Genomic DNA, 22,435 nt, shown 5'->3' with positions numbered 1-22,435 from the left:
GACTAAACAAGCATTGACAATCCAAAAGGCTGCAGTCAGAGGCAGCCCTATTAGCTTTGCCAATGCTTGTGTCTTTACCAGCCTATGCATCATTGTGTTTGTTATATTTAATAATTGCTATAATTGCTAGGGGAAAAGGGAGCTTGGTAATGATGCTCACAATTTATTTGGTTGCATAGGTAATCTTGTAAGAAATAAACACAAAGTAACACCAGCACAGACAGAGAAAGAGACCAACAAAAACCTCGGAGACATTTTATTCATTAAGTTCTCATAGCTCAGTCTTTGAGTGCATGCCTTACTAACTGTGATGTGGACCAGGCAGAGAAGCTCCTGTCATAGAGGAAAAAGCAGCTTGATCTTGGTTCTTGTTGCTCTAGCTTTTACCAACTGGTCTTGTCTGAGACATTCTAGCAACTATGCAGCGTACCAGGAATAAATCATTCGGTCCTAGTAAGGGAGTATGTAGACCTGTTTCTATCCGTGGCTCCGCCCGAGGAAAATTAAAGTATTTTGTTAACGACCATGTTTCTTCCATTCATTGCCTTAAAGGCAATACAATTTAAGCAGAAATTAGTAACATGAAGAATTTCAGCTTTAATTGTAGCTTCCAATGGATGCAGCCAGATCTGTGATTCCCCACAATCTTTCTCTACACCTGTTACCTCTCTCGGATCCATAAGATCTCAGCGTAGACAACCTGCTGCCACAGCCAGCATAGTAAATCACATTGAGAAGATAAAAGAAAAACTACCAACACAATAAAGGGGCTTCCAATCAGAACTGTCATTATATCACAAACTAAAAAAATGGTGCATCGAACACATCTACATCCAATTCGCCAACACCTGTTGCTTCCCATGCTCGGTAGCCACACGTCATGGAAACACTTGCTACATACACTTGTAGTCCTGTTTTATAACGAACTAAACAAGATTACTAGTCCTAGCATTCGAGGAGAAAACCAGGATGGGAGCAGCACATCACACATGGACCCCGGGAACTTGACAGGTTTGAGACACCAGTGCTGATATGGTTTTAAAAAATATGTACACTTTATAAACTTCCCCAGCAGGCTAGGTTAAATATTTTGACTTTAACATTTAGGTTAAGTGAAGTGGGTATTTTCACATTACCTTTTGCTGACTGTACTAGATCTTCCAGCTATGCCTTGCTGCTAATGAGACCTGAACACATTTGGGGCTGCTTGTTTTTCATGCAGGATGGACTGGCAAATGAAGATGACTATTGAAAATGGAGTCTCCTCGCTGAGCTCCTGACCATTGGGTCATAATCATTGCAAATATCTCGTTTGTTAGGTCATCCACTCTGTTATTGACCTAAAAAGACAGTCCGAGTTATCCTAAGCATCAAACCAAATCCTGACAGTCCTGATCACCTCAAGGAGGCACTGAATTATTTCACTGCAACAACCGAGTGGCATCTCCTCTGTTCCTCTGGTGAGTGAGGAGATGCAGTTGTGGCTGGTGGGACATCCTGTCCCTCCTGTCACCTCTCCACTTCGCCCATGCTGCCCTAGTTAATATGCCTGGTGTGCCAGAGTTGGAGGGCACCAACTCTTGGATCGATTGCTGTGCAATGATGGAATCTGATATGTGAAGTGGGTTCATCCGCGCTGCTCCTGAAGATGTGACCCATCAGTGCAGTTGCTCTGTGTTTTAATGGCTGGGGAGTGCCAGCCTTGAACCCCCTGTTTTCAAGCTCCTGAAGATTTTTGGTATCCGGGCCAAGATGGACTGCACTGAATACTTCACATATGGTTATGTGTCCCCATCTGTTTTCCATGCTAACCTTGAAAAGCCAACTTTTAACATTGCCTTTTACACTCATCTGCTAGGGACTCCCAAGCTGTCTGCTACTGTCTTTGCTAACAATACCCATTATCAACTTGTCCACTCATCTAGTGAAATCTACACCCAATTCCGTAAAAATCATTTATTCCACTAACCTATCCAAGAAGGTGGACAATAATTTTAAGCATAGACTCCTTCTCCATTTCCCTAAAACTTTGATCCTGATCAGTGCTAAAAATAGTAGCCAGAAATAAGACGTTCTATTCTTCTCCAGCAATACTCCATCTTGGAGTAACACCGCCAAGCAAGCTGGAATATTGATAGGATCTCAAGGATAACCTGCAGTCAAATACTCTTCTTAGGCAAATGAATATGTCGATTCAGTTGATGCCCTCTATCCTGAATCCCCACGGGTATCATTTCTCATACATCCTCAAACTGCCTCAGCTGTTCATCTCTAACTACTGACAATCGCATGCAAACATCAGAAAGATGTTATAAATCCCAACTTTAACTTGAACCTTTACTGGGGGGATCCCAGAGACCATACTTTTCAATCCCTTTCCTCATCCTTGATGGAAAATGACTTGGCCCCGCACCCCTTGATACCTATCCATATCAAAGGGGACAAGCTGGATTTGATTATCCTATGTAGTGCACATTGTACATAACACTTTATATGATTGCAGTGGATTGTTCCAAATACTATCAAACCCCTTTTAACTTTGCCTTCTCCAAATCTAGGACATTTGGTCAACTCAAATGACCACAATCAACAAACAATTATTTAAGGGTTCAAGGGAAGTATTTAGAGACCCGGGCACAGTTATGACCCCCCACACAAGTACTAAGAAACAACAAATAACTGTGGGTCTAATGATACGTTCAAGACATGCTATGTATAGCCGGCTATGTGTCTGCTGCTACTGTTTATGTAGAGGACAGACTGGACAATCAACCACTGTGAAAAATGTCCATCAGTTACTCATTTTCGGGCTCCCAGTACATCATTTGGTCTACTCCACAGTAGTATGACCACCACTCTATCCCCATAGATATATATCGGAGAAATATAGTGGTGGATGAATGTCTGGTAAGTTTTTTTATTTTTTGTGAGTAACGGAAAGCAGTGCATAAAAAATAAGTGCAAAGGGAAAAGTATAAGTATAAGATTGGATAGTGCATACAAACATTAATTTATTCTAAGGTCATGCACCTCCAATGTTAAAAACAACAATAGTGCAAAAAAGTCAGGTGGTTCAAACAAATAACTTCTGACTGGGCTATCTGGTCGACATGTTTCTGCGGGTAATGGTCATATATTATACCAACCGCTTCCTCAGGACCCATAAACTTAATTGCTACTGCATAACGTGATAATGTGTGAAAAAACAACAGGACATTTGTGAACAGAAAAAAGTGTCACCTGTACACTTCCATTTTCCTCCTATGAAAGTCCGGTTGAAATAAAGCCAGCAAGTCAACATGTAATGAAATATAAACAATAATAACACCTTCATTAGTAAGGGCTATACAAGCGATATTGCTATAATCATATCAGTACTGTATCTGGGTCAAATGACCCTAGTATGAATCACATTGTATCTAAAATCAATGCCTCACCTTAATTTGTAAGGGGAATTGCCTCACCTCACCTGGCAAACAGCTCAGGAAAATGAAGCCCCGCTCTAAAAATGCAGAAAATGTATACAAAGATCAATATTAAAAAACCTGTGTCAGGTCAAGGCAGAGACAAACCTGTGGGATGCTCAGACAGCAAGCCACTGGGGGTCAATTGTCTCATCATTCCAAAGTCTTAATCCAAAATAATGGGCCACATGGTTAATTACAATGGTGTCAGGCATCAGATGTTAAGAGTAGCCAGTAATTAAATCCTGCTATTATTTCTTGATGTCTGCCCTTTGCCTGTTGAGCCATTTTGACAGATAGCTAAAGCGCATCCATGCATAGCTTGTGTGCATTAAGGTCTGCCGTGTGCAGCCATAAGATCGAAAAATATACTTTTCTGAGCGCGCGCTGTGAGTCACAGGACGCGTTCAGGCGCTGAATCTCAACGCGCTCGGTAGAAAACCCCTCATCACAGTCTAAGCCTCAGTATAACATGCAGAAGCGCTTACGCTCGGATTAAATAAAGAGCGTCTAGTCCATAACAACAAAGAGTTAAACATAGCCCCTCCTGCGCCCTCACCTCTCCGTCGGTACTTCAAACAGTCAGCCGAGCTGTTTGGGGAGGTGCCGACGGGCCAAGATGGACTGCACTGAATACTTCACATATGGTTATGTGTCCCCATCTGTTTTCCATGCTAACCTTGAAAAGCCAACTTTTAACATTGCCTTTTACACTCATCTGCTAGGGACTCCCAAGCTGTCTGCTACTGTCTTTGCTAACAATACCCATTATCAACTTGTCCACTCATCTAGTGAAATCTACACCCAATTCCGTAAAAATCATTTATTCCACTAACCTATCCAAGAAGGTGGACAATAATTTTAAGCATAGACTCCTTCTCCATTTCCCTAAAACTTTGATCCTGATCAGTGCTAAAAATAGTAGCCAGAAATAAGACGTTCTATTCTTCTCCAGCAATACTCCATCTTGGAGTAACACCGCCAAGCAAGCTGGAATATTGATAGGATCTCAAGGATAACCTGCAGTCAAATACTCTTCTTAGGCAAATGAATATGTCGATTCAGTTGATGCCCTCTATCCTGAATCCCCACGGGTATCATTTCTCATACATCCTCAAACTGCCTCAGCTGTTCATCTCTAACTACTGACAATCGCATGCAAACATCAGAAAGATGTTATAAATCCCAACTTTAACTTGAACCTTTACTGGGGGGATCCCAGAGACCATAATTTTCAATCCCTTTCCTCATCCTTGATGGAAAATGACTTGGCCCCGCACCCCTTGATACCTATCCATATCAAAGGGGACAAGCTGGATTTGATTATCCTATGTAGTGCACATTGTACATAACACTTTATATGATTGCAGTGGATTGTTCCAAATACTATCAAACCCCTTTTAACTTTGCCTTCTCCAAATCTAGGACATTTGGTCAACTCAAATGACCACCAATATTGTAGGGAAGTCATTCATCACACGGAAGGCAGTTGGTTAACAGCAGATTTATTTCGTTCCTCCTTCTGTGAAGTTCAAGCCAGTAATAACGATACTAACCATGCTTAACAGTAAGCATCCTACATGCCTTTCAAAACATAACATATAACCTTTCTAGCGCATGCCCGTGTCACGAGCGCTAGACACTGCTGAGTGCTCGTGACACGGCTCGTGTAACATATGTACAATCTGTGATCTCTACACACCTCCCTCCTTTATATTAAAACAATTTTTTAAGTTTTTAATTCATCACATAGTCATTAAATCGGACAGGTAGACGATGACAACGTGTTGTTCTGTTACTGGTAGTACTATTTTCTTCATGTAGATGTTCCACATTGTCATTCTGTTTTCCCACATCAAAAAAAACATTGTTGTCAACATCATCTTCAATTTGGTTTGGACTAGGTCCTTTAAAAATTGAAATTCTGCTAAAATTCCATACAGAACCTCCATCAATCCTGACTGCGTTTCTGAAAATTTCTATAACTTTCTTGGGACTTGACCAAACTGGAAAACCCTTACTTACACCTTCCTTCCTTTTTACACGTACATAATCGCCCACTTTAATGGAACCACAATATGTAGAACCAATTCTTTTAATTAAATTATGTTTCATTTTGTTCTTATAAGATTGTACTCTGTTTCTAACTGCTTCAAAGTCCACCTTCATATAATTTTCAGTGCCCGCTAAATTTCCTTTTAACCACCATGGAACCAATTTGGTACTAGGTTTCCGTCCTCTTAGTAACTCAAAAGGTGTGACCAAAGTCACTGAATTAGGTGATGTCCTATAAGCCAACAACATGGATTGCAATGCATTTCTCCAATTTAAATTCCCCTTGATAGATAATTGTATGGCTTCTTTAATTACGCGGTTGAATCTCTCAACCTGGCCATTGGCTTCTGGATGGAAAACTGCAATCTTTTTATGGACAATACCGCATTTAACAAAAAACAATTCAATTTCCTTGCTCACAAATTGCGGCCCATTATCGGTCACAATCTCCTGAGGTATACCTTCCCTGCAAAAAATTTCATCTAAGAATTCTATTATGTGATGCGAGGTGACTTCCTTTACCATCTTAACTTCTGGCCATTTAGAAAAGTAATCTACAAGTACTATGCCAAAGGCCTCCTGTTTGGGTAAGCAACTAAAAGGTCCTATTATATCTATACCTAGTTTTCGCCAGGGGCCTAAAGGTAATTCAACTGGGTATGGTTCAGGACGCAAAGCTACTGCTGTCTTGTCACTATTTGAACAGTAAGAACAAGAACGTACATATTGATCTACACACGAGTCAATGCCCGGCCACCAAAATGACTCTTTTAAACGTCTTCTGGTGAAAGATATCCCCAAATGTCCCTCATGGGCAATTTTGAGAATAGTAGTCCTAATAGAAAAAGGTGGTACAATTTTATCGCTACGAAGAATCAATTCATTCTCTACTGCAAGTTCCTCTTGAATTTTATAAAAACCCATTAAGTTCCCTGTTAACTTCCTCTGTTCGGGCCAACCATGAACAATATACTTTTTGACATTGCACAATTCCAAGTCTTTACTCATCTCTTCCATCCAATCTTCTTTCTGTAATGACAATTGTTCACCACATACTAAACTAATGTCTTGAAAAGTAAAAGCTACTTCACAATCTTCTTCATTAATGTTTGTAGATGTCTCTGAATCAGAAATCAACCTGGACATGCAATCGGCATGCATATTTGCCTTTCCTTGAACATATTCAATAGTGAATTGAAAAGATTGTAATCTGGATGCTAATCTTGCAAGACGTGCCGACATAGTTCTGCCTCCACCTAGAGCCATTAGATACACTAAAGGTTTATGATCAGTTTTAATCAAAAATCTTGTTCCCCATAGAAAAGGTCTAAAATGTTCAGCTCCCCAAACACATGCTAATAATTCTCTCTCTATTACAGAATAATTTTTTTCTGCATCTCTCAGAGCTCTTGATGCATAAGCAACAACCCATTCGTTTTCATTGTCTTTCTGGAGGAGTACTCCACCTAAACCTGAAGAGCTAGCATCTACCATGATGATACATTTCATGCCAATCACAAAAGGTTTGAGACACGGTGCATTAACAATATACATTTTTAAGGATTGAAAAGCTTTTGTCATTTCCTCAGTCCAGTTAAATTTCACATTTTTCTTTAGCAAACATCTGAATGGATCAACTTTTACAGAAAATTTTGGAATAAATTTGGCATAAAATTCGATAAGTCCTAAAAAGGCTACAAGTTGTTCTTTTGAAGTGGGCACAGGAGCATTTACAATGCTTTTAACGTGGTTTCCCTTAGGTTTGATACCCTTTCCACTTATAGTATGTCCAAGATACTCTACTTCTTTTTGTTTAAATTTGCATTTGTCAATGCGTAGTGTTAGTCCTTTGTTTGCCAATGCAGCAATCACACATTTCAAATTGTTGTCATGCTCAGTATCATCTTTTCCATATACTAAGATGTCATCTTGAAATGCTACAGCTCCATTTAAACCTTCTAAGGTATCTCTCATTAATCTTTGGAACACTGAGGCCGCACTCGCTAAGCCAAAAGGCATGCGACAAAATCTGTACAACCCTTCAGGAGTGATAAATGCAGTTATGTTTTTGGATTCATCAGCTAATACCACTTGGTGATATGCACTGGCTAGATCTACACACGAGAATACTTTTGCGCCAGCTAGGGTCGAGACCATCTCATGTAGATTGGGTAAAGGGTGTGAATCCACCCAGATGGCTGCATTTACACTGCGGAGGTCAATGCATAATCTGAGTTCCCCACTGGATTTAACCGAAATCACAATAGGGGAAACCCAAGGTGATGATTCTATCGGTTCAATAATATTTTTCTCACAGAGATCTTTTATCATTTCTTTAAGTTTGATCCTGTATGATAGAGGAACATTCCTTACTCTATGTCTTATAGGTATAACATTTTCCTTTAATTTGATGACATGTTCGAATCCTTTATATTGGCCTAGTTTATCGCTAAAGACAGTGGGAAAAGATTCTCGTAGTTTCTCCACTATTGAAGAACTATCTTCAGTGACACTTGAAATACTTAGTGTTTGTTCAATGTAAACAGGAGGATTGGCTCTGGGATCAATTTTCATCCCTAATTCATATTGATGTGGCCAACTTAAAAGTGATAGTCCAGATCTTGACACATAAATTTTTCCTGTTATGTGTCGGTTAGAGAATTGTATTTTTGCTATAAAGTAACCTATTAAGTCAATTTTGTGTCCTGTATATCCACCAGGAGAAATATCAGACTCATGTAATGTTCTGTTAGTAAATTTGTCTCTGAATACATTTAAGGAAATTATTGTGTACCATGCGCATGAGTCTACAAAAATTTCTAAATTTACTCCATCAATGTTTATAATGCATGATGGAAATTTTTTGCAATTTTCATCTCCACATACATTGATAACAGTATTTACTTGAAACCTTTCTTCATTATCTGATTGGTAATCATCACAGTACTCGTGTATACAATTCATTTTTCCTTGTGCTGATCTACAGCATTTTGTGAAATGGCCTTTCTTGTTGCATTTTACACATGTTTTTCCTAAAGCAGGGCAATTTTTATAGTTTGCTAAATGGCTGTCACTGCCGCATCTAAAACATAGTAGCTTGGAAGTTTTCTTTTCATATCTCTGATTTTTGAATTTGTTATCATTTCTAGGAGTGTATTCATTCCTTTGAAAGAAACTTTTCCTAGATTTATCTAAATCTTTGGTAATGTTAAAAACATCATTTTTATCATTGCCTCTAATTTCTTTGACAAATTTCTCTGAATGTTCTATGGACTTAGCGATATCTATAGCATTATTAAGTGACATATCAGATGTTGTCCAAAGGCGTTCCTGTACTTTTTTGTTGTTAGTTCTCATTAAAATCTGGTCTCTCAACACTTGTTCATATGATATGTGTTCAAAATCACACGTGACAGCTAAGGATCTTAAAGCTGAAACAAAATCCTCTACAGGTTCGTCACTTCGTTGTTTGCGAGAATAAAATATGAACCTTTCCATGACCACATTCTTTTTCTTCCCATACCTTAGACTTAGCTGTTGAGAAGCATATTCATATACATTAATGTTCCCTGGGTTTACTAATACTGGCAATGTTTTGAATTCTTTCAATGCTATACCCCCTAAACAATGTTTTAAAAGAGATAACTTTCTTTCTGGTTCACACTCCCCTTCTTCTAACACATCAACATAAGCCAAGAATACAGGTTCCCAAATCTCCCAAGCCATGGGTGGTTCACCAGGTGAGGATAGAAACGAGGGGGGAGGTACTATGCCTGACATGTTAATTTCTTGTTAATATATTTACTTTTATGCTATATATATATATTTTACACTGTATGTAATATTTTTCACTCTAATTATAATTTTTGTGCACTTTAAATGTACATTAAATGCATGTTAGATAATAAAATATTTGGGTAAAGTACTTAGTTTCTGGAACACTCAGTGAGCGTGTCACTGAAAGGTTTTTGAAGTCGATGTAGGACACACAGTGAGTGTGTCACTGAAGAGATTTCCAACGCGATGTTTGCGTGCTGTGCCTTTATGTGCGCTGTGTCTTTAAATCCAGTGAAGTCTTGGTTGGGTTCGTGTTACCGGAAACAATTTCCCGGAACTGACGTTGCGTGATGGCTTCAAGCGTCGTGTTGATCAGCGGTAAACAGTTATGCGCGAATCCCTGTGCGCGTGTGTGCCAGCATTCAACGCGAGCAAGGTGCTCGAGACTTTGATTCAGTTTAAAAGTTGTAGCATGAAAAGTAAGTAACCCAGTGAAAATTAATTTTCGCTTCCTTTAGGTTATAAAAACGATCTTCCGTTTCTTCTTCCCGTTATTCAGCAGTATTCTAATTTTGTTGATTTGATTTTGACATCGCTGAATTCCCAGAAAAATTTTAAAATCCAATGGAATAGATGTTTTTCTGTTGCAGCGAGGTTTCTTTTATGCAGTTAATCAAAATCCCGCCCGTCGCCAGTGTAGGGAAGTCATTCATCACACGGAAGGCAGTTGGTTAACAGCAGATTTATTTCGTTCCTCCTTCTGTGAAGTTCAAGCCAGTAATAACGATACTAACCATGCTTAACAGTAAGCATCCTACATGCCTTTCAAAACATAACATATAACCTTTCTAGCGCATGCCCGTGTCACGAGCGCTAGACACTGCTGAGTGCTCGTGACACGGCTCGTGTAACATATGTACAATCTGTGATCTCTACAAATATGGACTATAGACACTAAAAATATCAATCAAAATGTCTTGAAAGTGTACTAACACCCAGACTCCCTGAATACTTGGAACAGACGGATGTCAATACTACTATTAATCATTTAAACACCTTAACTTCGGTCATGGGCGTGTTGCGCTCACCCAGGGGAAAAAAGTTTCAAGAAGAAACTAATGCACACTTGGTATATATAAGATCTGAATGCAGAAAGAAAACTCCTTAGATAGTTTGAACGCTCATGTCGGCAAAATCCCTCCAGAAAAACCTTAAACTTCTTTGTGGCCCTTGATGATCTTACAAAAAGAAAGTCTTTGAGCAAATATCCAAGTCCATCAGCTATCATATTGATTTAGCCATTAATAAATCTAGAAAGTTTTTTGAATTAGTCAAAGCAGCATCTCTGCTACAACTACTCAGGAAAAATTGAAGTCAGGAAGAAATGTGAGAAATGTTCATGTTTCTTTAATACAAAGATCGAAAATCTTGAAGTACCTGTTATGGTGCAAATTGTCAGTAATTTTACCCCACTCACCAAGAAATCCTCCAACCTCTAGTTCGGTTTTGAAGAACAATTGCAAATCGAGTTGCATAACATCATCCCTAAAAACACTCCTAGTCACTTTCTAGACTTGTTACTTGTCAACCTTGTAGAGGAGATGTGCAGATTCCTAGCTCAACACTGATCCAACTTCATAACCCTTGCCTTGCAGTAGTGCACTTTCCCATATTGTTTCATTATAAGTCAAGTATCTCCTTTGCTAAAAAACACAACAGATCACACAGATGACCTCAAAAACGACTGCCCGCCCACTGGGCCCCCCTTGCAGGCAAAACTCCTGGAGAACTTTGTCAATATTCAACTGAAACGATTTGTCAAGAACAACTCACTGCTGAATTAATTTCATTTGGGGTTGAGACGGAAGGGTTGAGCACGGAGACAGCTATACGGAAAATAATGGATATTGCTTTCCGAATCATGGATGGCAGAGACCCATGCTGGCTCATCCTTCTTCTCCTCTCTGCAGCGTATGATACTGTCAACCATGATTTCCCTATTTATGTCCTAAAAGACCTTATGGGCTTTGAGGGGAATGTCCTTCAGTCGTTTACATCTTAGTATAAGAACTTCCCCAAAGCGATCAAAGTAACACATGCATTTTCAAACCATGTTGAAATCCTATAAGGAGTCCCACAAGGCTTGGCCCTAGTGCCTGCACTTTTCGAACTCTTGCTGCAGCCACTGGGCAAACTCCTAAAGTTCCCAGCCATATCCTATCATCAAGTTGCAGATGACACCCAGGTCTACTTGAGTCACCTCTCACATACATCTCTTTTTTTTAAACTTTATTTACCATTTCCATAATACAAAAAGCCACAGAATTCACAGATATAGTACACTGCCACACCGCAGTAGATAACTCTACGTTGAATCATACAATGAACATTAAATTATATTTAACGGAATTGTCTTTCCCTCCCTCCAACCTGCTTCGCGTCGGTAACTGCATATCCATATAACCAGAACACCCAGACAATGCTTTCCACCATCTCAATAGTCATCTTTAATCTGAGCAGATCGAGGTACTCCCTCATAAAATGAAATATACATAACAATGGGTGCATCCAAAAGGTGTTTGCCCGCACTGAAATGCGTCACCCCACTCCAGTGGGGACCAGCCCGTCCAGGGGTTGTGAAGTGTGGGTGTTGTTCATGTTCTCTCGATAGGCTTTGAAGGGACCCCAAATATCCTTTGGACGCGACGCTGCAGGTACATCTCTGGGCTCAATGCTACACAGCATTCATTCCTGGCTGACCATACACCACCTTAAGTTCAATCCTTAAAAAGTATGATTTTCATTTCTCTAATTGCATCCTCTACTCCAGTGTTGGAGTGGTTATGTTCTTCTAACATCTTAAGCTAATCCACCTCTCTCTCCTTTACACTCTAAATCCTTTGGCTACACTCTAGAGAACTGATTACATTTCCTCAGTCACAATAATACAGCATCAAGGACCACGAATACCAACTAACGTCATTTGGGGATATGAATTCCTTCCTACACACCGATGACCTAAAAACTATGGCAAGAACTTTGGTCCTTTCTAGACTAGACTGTGGAAGGGCCATTTTGTCAGGGTTTCCCAAATTCCACTGAGCTCCCAGGAATGCTTCTCTGCAGATGCTGCTTGTGTGGTGTGAGGTGCTGACTGTTATGAGCACATCAGTCCAATATTGTTCATCCCGAGTTGGCAGCATATCAAAGGAAGGTCCATGTTCAAAGTTGCCTGCATATTTCACAAATTCACCCACTCCCACCAATTGCACTACCTAAACAAAAAACTAGATTTTTGTGGTGGATCTTGCTATCTCAGGACTACTGAACCACTACTACCAGAAATCAAAGCTTTCAAGAAACAAAATACCTTGAATCAGTCTTTTTCTGGATGGTCTCCCAGAATCTGGAATTCGATACATTCTGAAATTAGTATGTTCAAAAAAGTTTTTTAAACTTTCTAATTTAACTTTTTTTCAACTCCACCCTCCACTTGCCTGGATGTATTCTAAAAATTGAAAGTGCGCTTGACTTTTTATGTATTTGAATTCACTCCATTTTCTTGTTGAGTTGTTAGGCACCAAACAACTGTGACTAGTGATGCTTTGTTGCTTGTCTCTGCTTAGGGTTATAATTGTTGATTTGACTTCTTGATGTGTACATATAAACCGTGCTCCTTAATCCTTATTTCTATGTCATTGTCCATGTCACTGAGGTTGCTTCTTCGCTTTAGAGCCTGAGTCTATGATCATTTTCTGCAACATTTATTCCATTCCCACACTTTGACTCGCTGTGTGCACTTGTGTATGCTCTGCTGCGTTCTGTACAGCACTCTGATGCTCTAGAGCCCAGTACACACTATAAAAAAACTATACATATATAGACCTGGTCGGCCCAGCAGGTCTGGTCGTTATGATTTCTATGAGCTATCTTTGGACTGCTCTCTAGAAGGTAGTCCCCTTCTGTTATAGTACAGACGATCCAAAATGGTGAGAAATGCTACCTCCAAATATTCCCAGTGGTTTAGGAGGCCTTGATTAATCCCTTGGATACCGACTTGTAATTTTGATGACTCCTTTCCTTAAATGTTCACATTTATTGAGTCTGATTCTTAAGCATTGTGTTTGGTTGTTTAACAGCTGTGGCGGCAGAGAAAGATGGCACCCCAGTGTTCAAGTTCCCGAGGTGGAGAGTTAAAGGAAAACCTATCCCGGAGGTGGTGACGGCCTATAAATCAGTTGGGGCGGAGCTGAATGTACTTCCCTTCTGTTCACAATTCATCCCCATGGATGTGATCGATCACCCCAAACATGGCTCTATCATCTACCATCCATCCCTTCTTCCTCGTCACAGAGGAGCGTCTGCTATTAACTGGTAAGAATGGGGGATTTTTACAAAATGTTTGCCTTGCTCGTACAAAAACTTTTTTTGAATTGACAAAGAAATAAATGTCATCATTGTGTCCTGAGGCTATCCATCAAGATTTAGCATATAAAAATGCAATTATGTTTTAATATTTCCAGAGCAAAAAAGATTTATATTACCACCACATAATAATTTCACATGCACATTGCTTGAAATTGCCACAAGTTATTACTATGCCACGTTCAGTCAGATTCACCAAATTCTAAGCACCCTTACTCAAAATATCAAACTAAGAAATATATTCAAGGCATTAAGAAATCCTTATTTGCTCTCTTGCTGTTCATGATGTGACAATTAGTTGCTTTATTCCTAGTGCACAAAATGTATTCAGATTTTTTCCGCAAAAATACTTTTTGGACTACATATGCACTGCAGTTCTTCTTAGTACTGTTTGATCAAGTCCAGGATTGTCGTAGATATATTTAGAACAGCCTGTGGTATAAAAGTAGTGCTTGAATTACCAAAACATATTACCTACCATGCATAGTATCAATTTTTACCACAGTATTTTTAGTTAATTTGAACGTTTAAAAAAATGTTGCCACTTCCATTACAAAAATATTTTGTTGGAAGCATTCTAAATAAGGATTTATTTGACTCCAAAAAGAGAACATAAATACCTGATCTTTTTTGTCACATAACACTTACTCCATGGCTGTCAAACAGGAATCACTGGTGTGGACTGACCCCAAATTAGACACCACCATGTACCATTGATATTAAATCTCTGTTAGCCAACACCGGATCATTGCATATGTCGGAAAGAGTGCTGGAGGTTAATCATATTCTTTTGAGGTGAAAAGACAATACCGGAACCATTTTTCATGGTGTAACATAACATACTTATTTATTTTATTTAATGATTCCTACTTACAATAGTAATTTAACAGCGATCTACACCTTGCAAATACCGCTGAAGTCATGAAATGCATTGCCTATGTCAGGAAAGTATGAAATATAAACTGGGTATGAAACATGACTAGCGCTGTTGCTTCAAGCAACGCCGTGGACTAGACATCTTTCAAACAAGGAACAATTACTGTGTTCGGTGTCTACTGCTTCCCTCATTGCGCAGGTTTCTTTTTTTCCTTCACTCCACCGTTGCATGCCTGGACAGTGCTACATTACTGAGCTTAGATCCCCTCTCATCCCTTGAGTTGTTTGTCAGAATATCAAGACCAAACATATTGTGTTACCATAATATTGTAACCAAATTATTGAGTCCCCAAAAATTGTGACAATACATATATATATATATATATATATATATATATATATATATATATATATATATATATATATATATATCTTTGTATAGATTTACTACTCTTAACTCCACATCAGCTTACCATGAACATATGTATCCCTTCAAGGTACATATATGAGGAATTAAGTTTAGTGAATATATACTTAACTATACATACCCTAGCCAAAAACAAGCGATGCCAAAGGAATTCAAATTTAAACGTAATTATTTGAGGGGACAGATACCATCAATTATCTATCTCCAACATACACATTTCTACTGACTAAATCATCAATCCTATTTTTATGTTCATCTTATGGCTAATTTTCTAAAGGAAATACAACACACAAAATTATAATCTTCATGTATAAAACTTTAAAGATTCTATTAAGGACCTTCAGTATTTTAGTCATACACAAAGAATCATACAATACATCTTCTTATTTCGAATAATTTTCAGGTTGTAACGCTGAAATGGAAATTTGCTATGTTACACCTTTGCAACCAATAGATTGCAGAGCTGATACGACACTGAATGAGTTCTTATAAATTAAATTAAATTGGCAAGTAATGCATTCTGGATAATCTGCAATCTCTTTTTAGCAAACACAGTGGAGCCCAGATATAGAATGATAAAATAATCTAGGCACAAAATGATTAAGGCCTGTATGATCATCTTCTGAACTGATGGTGAAAGGAAGCCTAACATTTTCTTAAAAATAATAATTGCATACAACAGGGACAACCCTAGGACCCCCCCCAGGGATAATTATCAACATAGTCCAAACAATGGTTCAAGTACACCACCTAGGAAAAGATTCTTTTTTATAAAGGGAAAAAAAAACTCGCATTCGAAAATAGCAATCAAGAAAAAGAAAATGTATATACACAACCCAAATATTGGGTTTCTACTACACACAATACCCATGTACAGATTATCTTTACAAATATAAAAAATACATTTTAATGTTATCAAAAAAGGGAAAACACATTTAAATATAATAATCAGGGCGCTCATACAGTTACACAGACAGTGTTACAGTTGTGAACATTGACAGGTGTAAATAAATAGTGGCTGAGGAAGAATCACAAAAATAGGTTTCTATACAAAACAAAAATACACAACAAAAATAATGGTATCCTCATTCATCAAAGCCACAATATTGGCGTTGACGACGTTTCAACCCCTTAAATGATTCGAGGGTCATCATCAGGGCAGAGATATCAATTTAGAAGAGCGTCCACTGTAGTTCAATAAAAACGTCTAGGGATAAAATATACGTACATGGTTTTCAGAAAATAATTCATATTGAGTACACGGATATAATCAAGGTGGTGATCTACATCAGAAAGTACATTTTCATATACCCCAAAAGAGAAGAATGATTTGAGGGAACACTCAAAGAAGTGTGGGACTCCGAAAATAATTCATGTTTAGTTCCCGAGTGTGATCAAATTTCTAATCTAAAGCAAAAATAAACCATGAAAGACTGAATAGTGAAGACACCCAGAGATGTGTGCTAGTTAAAGAAAGAACCAAGATTGTATCGAAAAGAATCAATAGTCACCTCAATCTACATTAAGAGAGAGTCACCATAAAAGATATATGGGACACAATTGCATTTGTAGGCTCAAATACATAAAGGTAGATACATAATCTGTCAAGATACAAAGCCAAAAAGACAAAATATAAATCGCATCCATTTAATCTTAGCTTATTATAGAGCAAAACCCCATAACTCCACATACCTGCTGTGATATCAGAGAAATCCGCAAGAAATATAATCACACTCTTAAAAGATAAGAGATGGAAACCAGACATGGCTTATCAAAGTGCAGTCATCTGATGGACAAAGAAGAATTTAAAAATACATGTGAAGTCCTTATGATAAACCAAATTCAATATACCCAAGTTACTCCGATTGAATACGATACCTAATGGCCTTGCATCAAAAATACGCAGTCATGCTGGGTCAGAGGATGCCAGTCGATCGGTTCAATAACGCTGTAATAACATAGGACATCCAATAAGTGTCCAATTTAAATAATTCCTGGGCTGCAAACATCCAAAGACCTATATTCCTCTATTAGGGAAATGTAAATAACATTAGAGTTCATACTGCAAGTGACCGCAATATACCAAGTTAAACTGTCTGCGGTTACGACCAAACTGTTAAGTATATACAGAGCCTGGTGATCAGGCAGGCAGACTAGTTACTGATGATTTATAGAGGTATGCTATTTGAACAGATTTACAAAAAAAAATCAAACCATGACCTAGCCGATTTTTGGACCACTCTACTAGACTAAAAATCAGTAAATGGTTACAAAGCAGCAAAAAACTGCCTGAAGGCGTGTCATCCAACACATTCATGATAATCCAATCCCTTGCGAACAATGTCACCAAACTACTTGGTGAGGTTTAATGGGTTTGTGAGGAGCACTCCGTTATAAACACTATATACAACCTGTACAATCGGTGCTGCAACTAATCAGGTGTGTCACGCCTGTGACTTAAATGCTAGTTTAGGTGAGAGGAAATCTCAGCTAGTTGCGCACTGTTCACTGTGTGTTATCCAACACTCATCAATTTAAACACAAAAACAAGAAGACACTTCAGTTATTTTAATCCATAACCTGATGCTTCTATGATCATCTGAATGTTTTTACAAAATACAATAATAAATCAATTGAACACATAATTTTGTGATTCTCAATTCTATACATGAAACATTTTTGTTTTCAAATTATCACAACGCAAAACGTATAGTACTTGATTTTCATATTTTCATATCATGCCCAATGCATTTCGGCACAAGGGTGTGCCTTCATCAGGGGCTAATCTGTAATAAAGGTAGAAACAATGGAACAAGTAAGTGTATTGTGTATGTTGTATTACATGGGGGTGTGTATATGCAAATAGAGTGTCATCATACCTCTAGTGGACGTTAATTCCTCAAGTAAACTGTAGGAATAAAGTAACAAACCAAATGAAAGCCAGTGGTAAAGTTGCCTAAACCAGATAAAAACCAATAACAACAATAATACAAATAATAGTGATGATGGTCCATCAAACAAATGAATAAGCAGCCGCTTACCTAGATAAATCTGAAATGTATTGCCCTGTAAATACAAATAACAGCCAAGACATTTACGCCTGTTCGTTCACAAAATGCTCATGACATAGAAGACTTAATAATAAGAAACATGAGGTCCTACCTGATCTGCGTTGACTATTCCAATCTAGAAAATATATGATATGGTTGAAAAGTATCCAAAGGGACTCCAGATGCCCATAAATAATCCGCCAAATCTAACATCACCTACCTCATACGTGCTAAATTCTGACCTAAAACACAAAAAAAAAAAAAAACGAGTGTTTTATAACTACAAAAAGTTTATGCACTGTGGCTATCCTACATCAGTAAAGCTAGTGTGACAATCAATCCCAAATACAACCGAGATACCCATTTACCTGCTTGAAGTGTCGCCAATATTTTAAACAGTAGTTCTCAGCCTCGTATCTCAATTTAATCCAAGTTGCCTTGAAACAAGACGTCTCGCGCCATTACTCGAATCGACCTTGTTTGTAGCATGTGAAAGTCATCAACACTGAAAACGGACTCTAACAACCAAGTATACCGATAATCCAGTGAACCAAGATCGCCATTTTAAAAAAGGGTTAAAACATTATGATGTAAACACAAACTCCCTGTGAAAGAAGCGCTATGCAGTGTATACTATTATCAAACACTGTCAAAGGTCCCACGTTACCAGCGCAGTGCGCACTATAGTCCCGCTACGTTCCTGTACTTTACCCTGGCAAACCTTCATTTCCATCAACGACACTAGAGACGGACTAGCAACTCCGTAATCAACCGTGTTGAACCTTTTCCATCCTAAGCAACACTGGGGACGGGCTGACAACTCGTTATTTGACTCGTGCAAGAAACCTAAATTACGTGGTTACACAAATTCAATCCCAAATAAGAAAACACGATGTTGTATGACAACCTGTCACTAATTACCAAAACTGAGACTACACTGAGCGTTATGAAGCGCCGCTCCAAAATGTAAACACTCGAAATAAGTGGTAAATAAAAAAGTGTTGCATATTAAATACATAGTGTGACATCTTAATAATTAAAGGTGCGTGCCCATCTTAAAATGATCTGTTCCGATAAGGTAATGAGGGATGGGGGATAGATAGAAATACAGTTCAGAAGGGATATCTTTTCACGTTCACTGTACATGTGAAGAATGAACTCCAATGTTCACTTTACCCACTTTATCAATTCACCACTAAACAACTGTTTTATATGAGCTAAACCATATCTATAACACACATTCCAAAACTGTACATGCATTGGAACGTTCAATAGTCAATGCTGTTTCTCAGTACATATAAATACATCCGAATATGTAATTGTCATCCTTAATATGTAATTATAAACATGTAGTCAGATCGCAAATCATTAATTAATTGTCTTGGGTGTATACATACGAGTACAAATGATACATTGGATAAGCAGCATGTACATCATAATATAATTCAGACTTATAATAATATCACTATTGGTGATATATATTTCAAGGGCAGACCACTTATCATTTTTCGAAAATAACCTTAACATAACTCAAATTAACCTGTAATGTAATGAGATATAATGAACTTGAGTGAAGCCGATATGCATGAATGTCCGATATCTAGAACCCTATAGATAACATGAAAGGTCATATCTATCATTTAATCCCTTGGGCTGCATTGTCTGTAGAAATTTAATCCAGTACAACTCACGTTGCAAAAGACGGAGTCTGTTATCAATGCCTGATTTAATCTCTACCTTCTCAATAATGAAGCATCGTAATTGAGAGATCGTGTGGCTGGACTCTTTCCAGTGGGTGGCTAATGGAGATGATAGGTTCTGATTACGTATTCGACTCTTGTGCTCATTTAATCGAATTTTGAGCTTGCGCTCTGTCTTCCCAATATATAACTTGCCACATGGGCACTTAATGCCATACACTACATTAAGGGTGTTACAATCACTACTGTGTCTGAGTTTAATTGTCTGGCCAGTTGTCGGGTGCGAAAAAGTATTTCCAATGGTTATATTATTGCAGTTCACACAGTTCAAACAACGGGTTGTTCCTTTGTGGTCTCCATGTTGGTCATGTTCTCTCCCTTTCAGGATTTGTCGTATGTTGGGTCCTCTTTTATATGCATGCATTGGTGGTTGGGCAAATATCCCATTGAACTCTGTTTCTGTGGAAAGTAATTCCCAACGTTGGTTAACAATGCGTTTAATCTTTGGTGAAACTGTAGTGAACTTGGTCACAAATACCATTCTGTCCTGGTTTGTTTTGAGTTTTGGTTGTAACAATGTGTCTCTATTCATTTCTGCCACTCGCTCTCTGCTCCGTTGTATGATGGTATCAGGATATCCACGACTTTGGTATCTTTGCGCAAACTTCTCAATATTGGTTTCACTTGTGGTAGTCAGTGAACAAATCCTTTTAATTCGGATAAATTGAGACAGAGGTAAATTCTCAATCAATCTTCGTGGATGAAAGCTAGCGTAATGTAACGCGCTATTTCGGTCCGTGTCCTTGGTGAACAGTTCTGTCTGAAATCCTGTGGGTTGTTTTTGGATCCTCACATCCAAGAAATCCATTGTATTAGAATCAATTTTATAAGTAAATTGAATCCTGGGATTTACGGAATTCAAGTAATGTATTGTATCAAGTAAAGATTCCTCAGTGCCTCGCCAGATTAAAAAGATGTCGTCTATGAAACTACAGTACATCTTAATTTGTGTCCACGCTGCTGTGTCAAACACATGTTCAGCCTCAAATTGCGCCATAAAAATGTTCGCATACGCAGGAGCCCCTGCAAAGCCCATAGATGTACCGGTCATTTGGGCATAAAACCTTTTATCCCATTCGAAGTAACTGTTGTGCAAACAGAATTTCAGTAGCTGCAAAAGGAACACTTTCTCCGTGGGTAAATCCTCCATTTGTAGAAGAGCCCATTCTACTGAGTCTAATCCATCTGAGTGTGGAATCGAGGTATAAAGAGAAACTACGTCTATTGTACATAGAATCCAATTCTCATCTATTTCACCTCCAATTTCTGAGATCTTTGATAGAAAATCATTCGTGTCCCGAATGTAAGATCTCCAATTTTGAACGAATTGCTGCAAAAAGAAGTCCAGAAATTTTCCGAGGGGGTCGAATAGAGACCCACACCCCGAGACGATGGGTCTGCAGGGTGGGTTTGTCAGGTGTTTATGCACCTTGGGGAGCATATAAAGCTTTGGACAGCGTGGATGGGTCGTCGTCAAGAAACTTTGGATCTTCTCATCTATCCATTCTTGTTCTCGTGCTTCCTGTAAAAGATTTTTAAGCATTGATTGCAATGTAATCGTAGGGTCTCTGTCCAAAATATGATAGGTGCCAGTGTCTGAGACATGCTCCTCAACTTTAGCCGTGTAAAAGTGCTTATCCATCACCACCATCGCTCCTCCTTTATCTGCTGGTTGTATTTGGATGTTGCTGTTCTTTGCTAGATTATGCAAAGTCCGTTCTTCTGATCTTGTGAGGTTGCCACGTGTGCGTGACTTGTAGTCCAGAACTTGTATGTCTTTCTTCACCATTGTCTCGAAAGTGTCAAGCATTTTGTGGGAAGTGGGTGGTTGAAAGGTACTTTTAGGTTTAAACCGTGAGCTATATTCAGACTGCATTGTATCTGTTGCTGGTACGATGTTGTGAAAAAAGTGTTTCAGTCTTAATGTTCTCATGAAGCGATAAAATGCTGCTTCCAACTCCATTTCATTTGCTCTAACTGTCGGAACAAAAGATAAACCCTTGTTCAAAACTCTTATTTGTTGTTGAGTGAGAGTAATTGAGGATATGTTAATTATCAGACTACTGTCCTCCCGCTCCTTAACGATTTTCCTGTTGCTTCCTCGTCTGGTTTTCCGCTTGATGTTAAAACTTCGCGACGGTCCGTCGGTTGTAGCCCTTGGTTCTGGGTTTGTGACAAAAAAGCCACATTGCCACTGGTAGTCGGTTGTTGGGTACCTTCGGTCGCAGTTAATGCTGTTTGATCAGTCAGTTGAACTGGTCCGCGAGTGATTGATGTCTCTTTATCTGTAACTAAACTCTCTTCTGAAGAGTGTGCCGGTGTCTATGATTTCTTTGGATGGTATTGTCGTCTGGCGTAGATTTCTGCCCAGGTGTACACCTCATTAAGTTTGTAATCAATGGTGTCTCGTTTGTACTTTCTCAATTTGCCCTCCTGAAGTTCTCTGCTGTATTTCTCAAGTTTCTGTTTCAGCCCATCAATGCTTATCTGCCATGAGTCATTTTCCATCCTGGACTGAAGTTCAGTTTTCAAAATTGAGATCTCCTCTGGTGCAATATCACAAGGCTCAACGAATTCCCCGCGGATTGCGACTATCAATCA

General features: G+C 38.6%; 1 protein-coding gene across 1 annotated transcript in view; it reads left to right on the top strand.

Moving 5' to 3' along the window:
* Positions 1 to 22,435, top strand: part of ALDH1L2 (aldehyde dehydrogenase 1 family member L2) — a 269,678-nt gene that overhangs the window by 57,307 nt on the left and 189,936 nt on the right. Inside the window, exon 3 of the mRNA XM_078675046.1 lies at positions 13,436 to 13,670. Coding sequence (XP_078531172.1) covers positions 13,436 to 13,670 — 235 coding nt within the window. The remainder of the gene's footprint in view (positions 1 to 13,435; positions 13,671 to 22,435) is intronic.

The sequence above is a fragment of the Lissotriton helveticus genome, chromosome 1_1, assembly GCF_964261635.1.
Source record: "Lissotriton helveticus chromosome 1_1, aLisHel1.1, whole genome shotgun sequence".
Classification (NCBI taxonomy): domain Eukaryota; kingdom Metazoa; phylum Chordata; class Amphibia; order Caudata; family Salamandridae; genus Lissotriton; species Lissotriton helveticus.
This window is presented reverse-complemented; position numbering and strand designations above follow the sequence as displayed.